General features: G+C 35.8%; 1 protein-coding gene across 1 annotated transcript; it reads right to left on the bottom strand.

Annotated features, from left to right (window-relative positions):
- Positions 1–7,581: 7,581 nt before the first annotated feature.
- On the bottom strand, positions 7,582–9,494 carry LOC112767370 (uncharacterized). The gene is made up of 3 exons (XM_025813232.3): positions 9,250–9,494; positions 9,028–9,157; positions 7,582–8,609 (listed from the first exon to the last, which is right to left on the bottom strand). The coding sequence occupies exons 1-3, from the start codon at positions 9,380–9,382 to the stop codon at positions 7,733–7,735; spliced, it is 1,140 nt and encodes a 379-aa protein (XP_025669017.1). The 5' UTR covers positions 9,383–9,494; the 3' UTR covers positions 7,582–7,732.
- Positions 9,495–13,093: the final 3,599 nt, after the last annotated feature.

Here is a 13,093-nt window from a genome sequence, read left to right as displayed (position 1 = left end):
GCTCGCCGAAGTTTGGTCAATAACCATGTTTTTACCAAAGATTTCCAAACCTTTATTTACCAATGTCCTTTACACAAATCAAAATTCCACATATCAAAATTACTCAAAATACATCCAACACAGTTCCACCTTCTATCATAACCTACCATATCTCAATTTGAATAACTTCATTCCAACAATTTTCAATTATACAAACACAATAATCAATTTATCAATATTCACGTGTCCACATTCATTATTCTCATCAATCACTATCAAAATTATCATTCATCAATATTTTTCACCAAACCAACCACATTCATATCATGAATTATTTAATCTAATCATACCTCATCAATTCAACATACATAGTCAACTAAAACTACTAATCATGCTCCAAACTCATAATTCAACTTACCCTAGGTCGTCTAGCCTAAGTTTTCACAAGACATTATATATTACATACGAGAAACTAAAATCATACCTTGGCCAATTTTTTCCTACGCCAAAGACACCTCAAATTAGCAAATCACAAGCCTCCACCACCAAAATTCAGCACCCAAAGCTCAAGCAAGCTTCCAATCTCCTCAATTGTGTTCCAAAATCACATATTCACTACCTAATACATATTACCACACTCATATACAAAATTTCAATACTCAACCACCATTAACCAAGAGATTCACTAGGGTTTGAGAATTCTTACCTTATACGTGTCTTAATGAACAAAAGCATGCTAATTTCTCAAGCTAATTTGACCCTAAAACATCAAAATAACTAAAAATCTCAACACCCAATACATAGAAATTTTGAAATTGGGGAAGAGTAAATTGAAACTAAAAATGTGACTTCATTACCAAATTGATTATTGGGCTTTGTAGAGCTCGATGCGGTGGTTGCGTGACCGCAAACAGTGCGGTAATCTGAGCTCCGGATTGGAAGTTATATGGGATTGATTGGAGGGTTGGGGTTTGGGAATTTTCTTCTCTTCCCTGATATTTTCCAATATGAAACAACAATGAGGAAGAAAGAAATGGGCTGAAGCTCATATGGTTAAGTGGATTAGTTGGGTCTTGGGCCTGGTTCGATCGGTTCGTTTTGTTCGACCCAATTTTGGATCAAATTCTTTAAAATTAGTGTCAAAATTTATATTTTAATTAATTCTAATTCATTAAACTATAAAATTCAATTTTTAATTAATTTATTAGCTAATTATTCACTGATTATGCAGGGTCTACACATAGACGCATGGACAATATTAAAAGTAAAAAGATGCAAATGTGAAAAGTAGAAAATAATTTTATTAAAGTGAAAAGTATAGGCGACTTGGTCAAGACTGATCAGGTAGAAAAAATAATTGACAATGATGGTATTGATAATGCAAGCAATTTTAGTAGTTAACAATTTAAGTCTTCACAACTAAGAAAAAAGTTGGCCTCTTTTTGGTTGCTTGAGAGCTTCTCTAAGTTGAATATGAAGAATGAAAAGAATGAAGTTTCAAGGAATATAGAATTTCTTAACCAAATTCCAAAGTTAGCTTGGCAGTTAATGATAAAATTTGGTTCTCCTATTATGTTAGAAGATATTACAAGCTCCATGAATGAAATCTAGAAAAATAATAAGATGATAATAGAAGAAGTTAGCAGAGAAAAATTGAATCTAAAATAGATGGCAAGATAGAGTCATAATTTACTTAACTAATTGGGTGGAACAAAGTGAAGAATCTCTGATAAAAAAGATGAGCTTGTGGCCAAGAAGATGTGTGTTGAACAAGAGCTAATTTCTGATCAGAGAGGGTGAAGGGTGCCAGCCAGTCAATGGAACTCCCAAGACCCATGAGAGTATTATTGTGGAATTCTCGGGATTCAAGAAGACCCCTGATAGTTCACAACCTTAAAGGAATTGTTCAATCCCACTCCCCCCAGTTGGTTTTTCTTTGCAAAACAAAAAATCAATCTCGACATGTGAAAAGAAAATTCAGGGCTTGTAGATACTCTAATTGGCAAGTTGTCGATCCTTCTGGTAGTGGGGTGGACTTGCGTTGGCATGGAAGGATGGGTTTGTTGTTCAGATCATCAGTTGTTCTGAGCTCTATATTGTTGTTTTGATAAAAGATGTCCCTTTCAACAATGAACGAAACTTTGTAGCCGTTTATTTAAATTGCAATGAGAATATTTGGCTATTCCAGTTTCAACAAATCTCTTTGGTGCTCTCCAAACTCTAAGGTAAATTGATTATTGTTGGTAATTTCAATTCCATTATTGATCAAAGTGAGAAACTTAGTGGTAATCCTAAATCTCATTCTTCTATTGTTGCCTTAAGTTACATTATTACAGATAACTCGTTGATTTATTTGGAAATTGAGAATGGTGGGTAGACAATTTACTTAGAGTAACAGACGCAGAAAAAGTGAACTAATTCAGGAAAGGCCTGACAGAGTGCCTATTGATGAATCTTGGTCCCAATTATACCCTCAATCCATGGTCTTTAGACTATCAGAGACAGGTTTTGATCACGCCCCCTCCTTTTGGACACTAACTACCAATCAGAGATATCAAAGAGGAGATTCAGATTCAACTTTCAATCCCACTGTGTAGTGAAGAACAAATTTGTAACTTCATCAATGAGATCTGGAACTCAGATATAGAAGGTTCAGTGATGTTCAAATTATTTCAGAAGATTAAATTGGTTAGACACCGATTGGTTCTCTGGCAAAAGAACAGCTCTACTAATTCTAAAAAGGAGATTGTAGAAGTTACTGCTCTTCTAGAACAAAAATAGACATCAGGCATCATGGAAGACACTGAATTACTTGAGCTTGAATAGTGGCTTGAAAAAGTATATTTGTACGAGAAAATTTATTGGAAAGACAAATCTAGAATTAAATGGTTGAAGGAAGGAGACCAAAATATAAACTTATTCCATTAAAATTTTAAATCTAAAACCAAAAAAAATAAGATATGGCATCTGCAGAGATATAATGGAGATATGGCAACAACCAAAATGGTAAATAGGCAAATCAAATTGGTTCTTTTGAAATGAGTAAGTGATACTCGATGGAGTTCTCATTTCTCTTATGTTTGCAATTTAATAAATATGTATGGTGCAACGTGACTGTTTTACAAAAGATTATTACTAATGGATCAACTTATTCTTAGCGTGGTGATGTAGCGAGTATTTACAAATGCAGTCTTAAACCATAGTTAATATTGTGCAACTAGTTCATTCTAAAAAAAAAATACTTATCCAAAATATGAGAGATGACAGATGGGAGAAATTATTGAAAAATATAAAATAATTTTATAACCAACTTGATATTCTAATTCCTGATTTAATACTTCCTATGTAGCAAGGCAAGAATGCTTGCATCACCAAAAAGATCATATTAAAATTTAAGCATTATTTCATGGTAGAAATATTTTTAGTCACAATTAATAAGAAATTACAAGAGTTGAATAGTAAATTCAATGATCAAGTAATGAATTTGCTAAGTTTGAGCTCTAATCACATGCCTCTAGACTTTACTGAACAAGAGAATATTAATTTGTCTTTTTAGCTTCAACATTTTATTTTTTATGCTCGTCAACATCCAAAAATGAAGAATCTTTCAATTATTCGTGAATTGTATAGATGTTTAGTAGAAATAAAAAATCATCCAGTTTCTATAGCTACTATAGAGTGATCATTTCAACAATGAAAATAATGAGACAAGGTTAAAAAACAAGATGGAAGACAAATTTTCGATGGACAGTTTGGTTATTTTGCATTGAGAAAAAAATTGTTGAAAAATTTAGTTCTGATCTAATTATTGAAAATTCAAGTCACTCAAGACTCAGAGAGTAGTACCATTATAAAATATTTTATAATTTTTATCCGTATAATTATTTATTTATTATTGTATTAGTAACAAATTTAAAAAATAATTATATTTGTAATTTTTTTAATATACATTTTTTCGATACGTAAAACTCACAAGTTCCAACAAGGAGGTGAACCGATTTAAGAAAAAAGAAAATCTATCTAAATACAGAACCAAAAACAAAGATAATCCAACAAGGAAACAAACCAAACTAACACAAAAATGAAAACAAACGAGCACAATAAGAAGCCAGATTCGGAGCCTAGTACCTTGTGCATCAAAACAGCAGCAGCCCCACAGCAAGTATAGCAATAACGCACTAAAATAACCTCAAACTTGCAATCTATGCATATTTTCTGATTGCCACATCTTTATATTCAAATTTATGTCCCTCACCAGCCCGTCATTCTTAATCCCTTCCTTTCTAAAAATTTTATGATTCCTAGCCTTCCATAGATTCCAAACAACCACAAAGAAAATAATAAACCATAACAACTTGTTGGGTTTTGAAATCGATGTCTCCATCCACAAAAGAAAGCACTCCACTGCCTTCTGTGGCCAAGATGACAAATGCCAACCCAATAGATAGACACCCTAAATTCTTAAAAATTCTTATTTGTTGAAAAATTACAGAGTAATAAGAGAAAGCACACTAGCTAGAACGGTTAGGATTTTATGTTTGATTAAATATGTGTTTATTTTAATTTATCTCTGCAACTATTTTCTCTATGAAAATTGATAAGTCTTTTTGGTGGAGATCTCTAAATTAAGAAAAAATTCTGATAAATTTTCATTAAAATGGTGTAAAAACATGTTTGGTTTGTGAAAAATTAAAAATTACATTTGGTGAAAAATTCTATTTATAGATAAAATTATGCCAAAATTTTTTAAAAATTTTAATAAGTTATGTTATTGGTTGAATTTTAGGCTGTTTGTTATAAAATGATTCCAACTACATCGACGACACCACCTTCAGTGATAGACATCATAGTGCCAGAATCCTCTCATGGATCCAAGCCAGATGCACCGACACTGTCGCCGGTCGTTAGGATGACTATTTGGCTTGATGGTTTGACCGCGTGAGTACTATTTTAATTAGTTTTAAATACATTTTATTTTAAAATTGTTAAACAATGTTTTTGTTATTAACGTTAAGTTTCCCATTGATATGTTTTCACCGAATAAAATACATGTACATAGAAGTGTACTAATATCATTAAACTGCTGTATGACTTCGTATAGCCGAGCTACAAGAAGATCCCTAGCTACTATGACCAGAGAGCGATGGTTTCATAAGTGGGCAGTAAAATCTCTACTTATTAGAACTTTAGTTAGTTTTTATCTTCTATTTCATTTATGTATTTAGTTTCGATTAACTAATGCTAATTGTTTCCTTCTGTAGGAGAAATTTATATGAGAGAAGACTCACGATACCATGATCAAGAAGATTTTTTACAACCGTATGGCTAAACGGCTTCAGCAGATGCTTGAGGACGTATGTGAGTGGCACAACCACCTTACTCAGTGGCTCCGGTCAGACATTAAAAAGACCCTCTATGCCTATTAAGAGAATGATGAGGGGTTCAAATGTCTCCAAGGCACTAACAAGACCAACAGGCTAGGCTGGTATGTAACTTGTTTTAATATGTTAAGTTCATTTTATCTTCGAGTTTTAAAATAGTTGTCACTTGATTAAACCTATTGTTTCAATATGTGCAATGTAAGTCATTGGATCATGAAGCAAGGATGGCGGAGACCTTCAAGTATATTCACACTTTGAAGAAAAACAAGGAGAGATTTGTTGATTAGTAGTCTATGGATTATTATGTGAGTAAACGTCATGGGTTATTTCATAACATATATCCATTTTCAATTCATTGTGGTCCTAACCACTTTTGCATAGAATGTGGTAGGAATCTAACACGCAAAATTTAGAGGCTGCAACCTAGCAATCTCAACAGAGTGAGAAAGACAACAATAACTCCTCTGTATCTATCATCAATCTTGATGCGCTGTGGTACCAGACCGCATTCAAGCCATACAAGAATCGTATATACGGGTTGCGGTCATTCTTCGCTAGAAACCTGGGCACCTCTACCTTAAAGGATTCGTCCACCTCATCTACCAGCCCTGCCAATCCTAAGCGTCAATTTGTGGGAGCAAGTTCACTGCCTCATCCAAAGTCTTCAGGACCAGGGTCACTAGCTGCATCTGATTGAGGAGAGATATAACAAGTTTCTCGCACGTAGGGTAGTGAGGAATGCTTGCGATGTAGAGATAGAGTCCCTGAGGCAGGAGTTTAGGCAGGTGTTGGAGCAGATTCAATAGATGCGGCACTACATGGCAGTACACTATGACTAGATGCGCGCTGATGGCAGTGCTATTGCTGGAGGGGGCTCTTCGTCCTCTACACAGGCACTGATACTACCACCTAGACTGCCGCCTCAATAAGATCAGGGAGATGACAACAATGATAACTATCAAGGTCCATAGTGATGAGGATTTTGTTTTACTTTATTTGACCATATGTATTTTACCTCTTTGACTTTTTATTTTGTACACTTGTTATTTAACATTATAGTTGACTGTTTTATTAAAAATACTACTTGATTTTCACTAATTAGAATTTGACTATTAATTGTTCACTTATTCATGATGGTATATATTGAGTTTTAACTGGTTCAAAAAAATTAAAAAATAAAAATTTTTATAATTATCGTTGGATTTACCATCGGATTTACTCAGGAGATAAATCCAACGGTAATAAGGCACGAAACCAGAATATATAGCCCCAAAGTTACCATCTGAAATTATCGGATGGTAACCACTTCCATAATTTTACCAATTATGTAATAGAATTCACCGCTAATTTTGCCAAAAAAATACTGTCAATAACTAATTACTGGCAAAGATTTTACCGTCTAAATGGATACAACCCTAAATTTGACGGTTATAAATTTACCGAAAAATTTTTTCATAAATTTGCCAGTAAATTCGACGTTGCTCGTCGCATTTTTTTGTAGTACTACTTAAAGAAAGTGATAAAGTCTCATTGACACTCAAACTCATTCCTTTTCTCATGTCGTCCTCTAAAAGAAAAAAAAAAACATCTAAATAATTATCATTACACAAAAAAAATAAAAAATAAAAAATAAAACCCTAAACCCTAAACCCTAAAAACATCTAAATAATTATCATTACACAAAAAAAATAAAAATCTAAAGTATCCAAAATAAAAGAAAAAAATTTTACCACTAACGTTAACATTTCAATAATCTATCCTTGCGACTATTGTCATTGTTTCGACCTTTAGCTTCTTGGGCGGCAAATAAATTATTGACGTATTCCTCGAATGATTATTCAATCTCATCCATTTATGGATCGAAATCTTTATCCTCTGAAAATATATCCTTAACTTCATCAGTGCGATATCGAGGCTCTATGCTGTGCACTTGATAATATAAGCTTCCTATAATTTTTTATGATATGAAGTCAAATTAACAAAATATGTGTGTAATTTTAATGGGGTTATGAACCGTGATCCTCATAACCTGGGTTCCTTTATCCTTGTTGCCATAATACCAACCCTAATACATGTTTTATATCTTTTCTCATATAATAATTTCATCCGAGGTAAGAACTTTATGCAAACTAAGTACATATTAGACAGACAATAAAATAACAAGAAAATAAATATTCAGAGTTTAATTGAGCAAATAAGGAACATTGATGTAACTGATAACTGAAAGTAATTATGACGAAATCTCAACAAATTCTATGTGCTTTGTCCCCAAGTATATTTGGAAAGAAGAAAACAATGTTCTGATGAGAGCATAACACAGCATATATAATAGTACATACACAATAATAACCTCTTTCAAATTAAATTAAATATTAGTATAACTCATCATGCATAATGGGATTCCCATAAAAAAGTTCAGGCCAGTAAGAGGAGGTTCCTCCATAGCTAGAAGTATTGCTGCTGCTTGCATTTAGTGGAACAGATGAAGATGCAGGCGATGATGACGATGACGACGATGATGATAAAGATGTTATGATGTTCCATGGAGAAATCATGTGATAATCGCCTTCACTACCCATAACTTCCAAATCATTATTATTATTAGTAATACCTTGATCCAGCTTAGTACTATTCAAACTTGATTGGGAACTTGTCAAAGAGACTTGTGGCTGTGGGTCTAATAAATGAGGTAATAGCATGTTGCTTGATTGGTGGAGTGGTTGGGAAGAAGAATCAGCAATAATCTCATCATGAGAAAATGTGGTAACTGGGTTATTTTCTTTGACATTATTATTCGTGATTGAATTTAATAAATTGAAAGCTTCCATGTCTGTGATGGAATTATTATTTTGGTCATAGGAGTTATTATTGGTATTAATACTACTACTAATAATGTTGCTTAATAAGGAATTATTATTAGTATTATTATTATTATTATTATTATTAGTAGTAGTAGTAGTAGTAGTAGTGGATTGAAGTAAGTAATTAAGTTGTTGAATCTTTGCTAATTGAAGTGCCTCTAATTGGAGCCTTAGAGAATGCTCATCAAACGATTGATGATGATCCATAAAATCGGTGATGTTGGCCAAAGCTAGTAGATACGGCAATGTTGAAAAAAGATCAGTTCTTGGCTGATGTGTCATTGGATCGAAACCCATCTGAATTAGCCTCTTCTTTAAATGTGTGTTCCAGAAATTTTTTATCTCATTGTCTGTCCTTCCTGGAAGATGAGTTGCAATTGCTGACCATCTATCAACAACAAACATATGCATATATATATATATATATATAGAAATCAGGAATAATAATAATAATTGAAGAAAAATATATGCAAAAAAAATTCAGGGAATGACTTTTACTTAAAAGGCCAAATTATACTTATAACTTATGTTTCTCACCGGATTATATGATATTATACATAATATTATTTGTAAATTGATTTGTTATTACTTATTAAATGATATTATACATAATATTAAGCAAGCAAAGTTGATACTCTGCGTTCTTTCTCCTTTCATTTCACCATGCATGTCCCCCCAAAAATCCAAAAGCATTTATAATAACCGTTCAAAGAGTAGTGCGGTTCATAATAAATAATCTAGTTCGTTTATATTAAGAATGGATGGATAAAAGGAAGAAGGAAAATGATATTAAATGAAAGTAGTACTTATTTCCAAGAATGGAATGCAGATGCAGAATAGTTTGCTCCTCTTCTTGGGAGAATTTCCCCCTCTTAATGTCAGGCCTCAAATAGTTAGTCCACCTTAGTCTACAGCTTTTTCCACATCTATTAAGCCCTGCAAATCAAATAAATGAATTGATGATTAATTAGGAAGAGACATCTATGATAAATAAGATTATGAGAAATTAGAGATGATTAGTAAAGAACCTGCTAACTTAGGAAGAGCTCTCCAACTTCCATGGCCATGTTTCTGAATATGATCGACTAGCTTTTGATCTTCTTCAGGAGTCCATGGTCCTTTCTTTAGGCCGTTTTCATCGCAGCATGGAGACCTTCCCATTTTCTCTCTATGCACGTAGCCAGTACCTTCAGAAATCTAATAATAAAACCGATTATTATTATTATTATTATTGCTGTTGTTGAAACCTTTGCTACTGCCGAATTAAATGTGGGGGTGGGAGTTTGCTATTTATACGCGTTGTTCTTGCTTTCTGTTCTTGAATTTCTATTTAAAAACGTATTTTTTCAATACGGTGATCGAAGATTTATTTGACTCAATTGATCAAGTTAAAGTAGTTAGTAGGGAAAAGGACAAAGTAAAATATTTCATCCCTTATTATTGGTTAGTATGTCCTCCAATTAATTTATTAATTATATATGCTATACCTATATTATTTTGAATACCTAATTAGTCTTATAATAATGTGGTCTACGTACCTGATATTTACAAGTTAATATATATTTCATATAAAATCCTGTTCTAATAATCAGTAGTGAGATTGAAAAAGAGAAAGTTAATTACCCTTCTACCCCCTAAACTACCAAAGCTAATTCTCTCTACTTATAACATACACGAGGATAAAATATTTAGAATGTCAAGATGGTTTGTTAAGAAATACAAAAATTTTCTTATATCAAAGACCAAATGCTAGCAATGAGATTATGGATGCTAGCTCGAACTATTATGAAAGTTATTTAGGCATTATTTTTAAGTCGTTATTTTTTAAAATAATGATGTTTTCATAGAAATAGCTCTTTTATTCTTAAAAAGTTTGAAAGACAAATTAGTTGGCACGGCTAAAGGTGGAGCTAGTTTTTTGTTTAAGTAATAAACACTCAAATTTTAGTTATAGCCATCCAATAATGAATACACATGTGAAACAGAATTTCAAAATATCCCAATCTAAATCTCTAGATCCGTAAGTAAAGTATAAAATATCAAATTATATACTAAAATTAACTATTAAAATCAGTTGTTATGTATAAATTAAATATATGTGTTATTTAATTTATGATTAAATTATACCATTAGTTCTTACATTTTCAGTAAAATTACAAATTGGTCCCTACACTTTAATAGTTTATAATAGGTTCCTAAAGAGAATTAAAATTTACAATTTAGTCTCTACCGTTCAAAAAGTGTTTAATTTAACAGAATATTCTCAAAATATTTTCTATTTTGTACGTGATGTCTCTGGTACGGGTTTGAAAGGTGGATCGGGAACCTGCGGGTCAAGGCTGAAGCCGGGTCGCTTGACTGGAGCAATGGGGGGAGGTACCTGCGAAGACACTCCGACGCTCAAGTCAGAATGGATCTGAGAGGTATAAGGTGTGTGGAATTGATGATTACCTGGAGGGGCTTGGGTCCCCTATTTATAGGTGGTGATGAGTATCTTATCTTATCTTATTTGGTTAAGATAAGATGGACGAGTGAATTCGAAAGTTGGTTAGGAGCTCTTTGGAAGGCCGGTTTTTGGGCCTTTTGAGCGAGGTGTGGGTCGGACCCGGGTAGCCGAGGTCGGGTGCAGTCCCGGGTCCGGGATCTGTGGTTCAGATCCGTAACAGTTGCCCCCGCAGCGGGAGAGCGAGCGAGGTCGGTCTGTCGCTGGGAGATATTACTTTTACCGTGGGCTAGGCTTTTGGCCTTTCTCGAAAGGTCGTTTGGTTCTTTTGAGAGGAGGTCGGCGCCTCGGTTTCGTTCCGTGGAAGATTTGTTTGACCGTTTTGGTCTGTCATGACTCTTCCGTGTCTGTTGCGCCTGTTGCGTTCTTCGAGGCGCGATTTATTAGTTTCTCTTTCCGAGGGGGCATTTATTGTGAGGGGACGTTTTCCTCTATTGCCCTTATGTTTCTTTTTCTTTCCAGGGGTATTTGCATTATTTTGCTTTTTTCGAAACCGTTTTGGTTTTCTTCCTTTAGTTCCCTCTTCTTTTCTTTCTTCCTTTAGTTCCCTCTTCATTTCTCTTTTCTTCTCCGAAAGAGTTTTTTCTTCTTTTCCTTTCGCATTCTGTGGCTTTGGTTGATCTTCTGCCGTGGTATTTTCTCCTCCGGTTTATTTCCTTGCATTTATCAGGTTGGTGCTCTTCTGCTTCTTTTTGTTTCCTCTTGTGATTTATGCTTTGTCTTCTTTTATTTTGTTTTGTCTATGCTTAGTGTAGGTTAGAATTGTTTTTTTTTGTGTATGATGGCATTGCATTATGGTAGATAGTTTTTGTTGTGGTAGTGGGTTTTGTAAGGGGGGCGAGCGCCACCGTATAATTGGTGGTGTCTAGTGGTGTCTGTTTGGTTTGATCCACCGTTTTCTGCCGCGGGGTTTGGTTGACGGTGGTGTTCGTCGCTATTTTAGGTATGGCTCGTCGAAGGACTGAGGGTGTGAGGGCTCCGGTGGCCCCGGCGGGGGGTGTCCCCGACCTTTTCTCTTGGGTCACTAGTGACGTGTGGGGACGCCGTCGCGGATGACGGAGGAGGACCTCCAACGGCTCTGTGATCAAGGAGTTGTTTGTGGGGTGGTGACGCCGAACGCCATTACGAGCTTTCCCTCCCTGGGGTTGACGAGAGGGTTTGCTATACCAATCTGGACTCCCCGAGTGTGCCGGATTGAATGTGGGTCTACGAGGCAATGTTTACCCGACTTGGCGTTCGGCTCCCCTTTTCTCCATTTGTTCAGCAGTTATTGAGCCGGTGCTCCGTGGTGCCATCCCAGCTACATCCGAATAGCTGGGCGGCAATACGGTCTTTCGAGCTTGTTTGCGATTTTTTGGAGCTTCCTGCTTCGGTGAACGTTTTTCTTTTCCTCTTCTTGTGTACCCTTCCGACCAAGGAGGGGAAGCATAAGAAGGGGTATGTGTCTTTTAGAGCTCAGCCTCATCGTCGGGTCTTCGGTTTGTATGAAGATTCCTTTCATGGTTTTAAGAGTGGATATTTTAAGGTTCGTCCCGTAAGAGGGCATCATCCTTTTTGGTTGACATTGGAGGGTGAGCGGCGGTTTCCCACCTATTGGAATTTTAAGGCGGGGCCGTCGGTTTTTACTCGGGTTACGCAAGAGTTCCTGACTTCGGAGGAACGGGATGTCGCTCTTGTATTGTGGCAATTGTTTGGGGAGCGCCCTCTTAATCCTCGGGATGTGATGGGAGATCTGGTTGCTTGTCGGTCATATGTTGGTGTGTGTCTGTCCTTTTCTTGGTTTTTATGTTTTATTTTCCCGTTTTTGTAACTTGGGATTTTTTTGTTTTCTTTCAGTTGAGATGGCTGGTGGTTTGACTTCCTTAGCACGGCTGAAGGCGGCGATGGGCCGAGAGGAGGGGTCGTCGTCTCGGGCTACTCCCGTTTCCAATCCCGCCGTGGGGTCTCAGGCTGCTTCTCAAGAGGTAGTTTCTTCGGGTGTGCAGACCGATGCTCAGATTTCTCCTGGTCCTGCGAACTCACCTGAGGTCGTCGTGGTGACGGCTGCTGAGGCTTCTCGGAAGAGAAAGAGGCCTGGGGAGCCGAGCAGCGAGACTTTTGAGGATGAGGGTCTTGTGCCTAGTGTGATGGATCGACGTTTCGATGCCCCGGGGTTCATTGATCAACACTTGATGCCTGGTACGGAGTCATTTTTTGATGGCTGTGATGTTTCGTTCCAGGCCAAGTCGGTGTATCGTGCTCTCCTTCGGTCTGCCGTTGTTGTTCGGAAAGCTGAGTCCGTGATGGCTCAGGTCAGTTTGTTGGATAAGAAGCTCCGCCACTCTCAAGCTGAGGTGGCTAAGCTGAAGGAGAAGCTTGAGGCTGCCGAA

The sequence above is a fragment of the Arachis hypogaea genome, chromosome 17, assembly GCF_003086295.3.
Source record: "Arachis hypogaea cultivar Tifrunner chromosome 17, arahy.Tifrunner.gnm2.J5K5, whole genome shotgun sequence".
Lineage (NCBI taxonomy): Eukaryota > Viridiplantae > Streptophyta > Magnoliopsida > Fabales > Fabaceae > Arachis > Arachis hypogaea.
The sequence above is the reverse complement of the archived record's forward strand: the minus strand, read 5'-3'. Positions and strand labels throughout refer to the sequence as shown.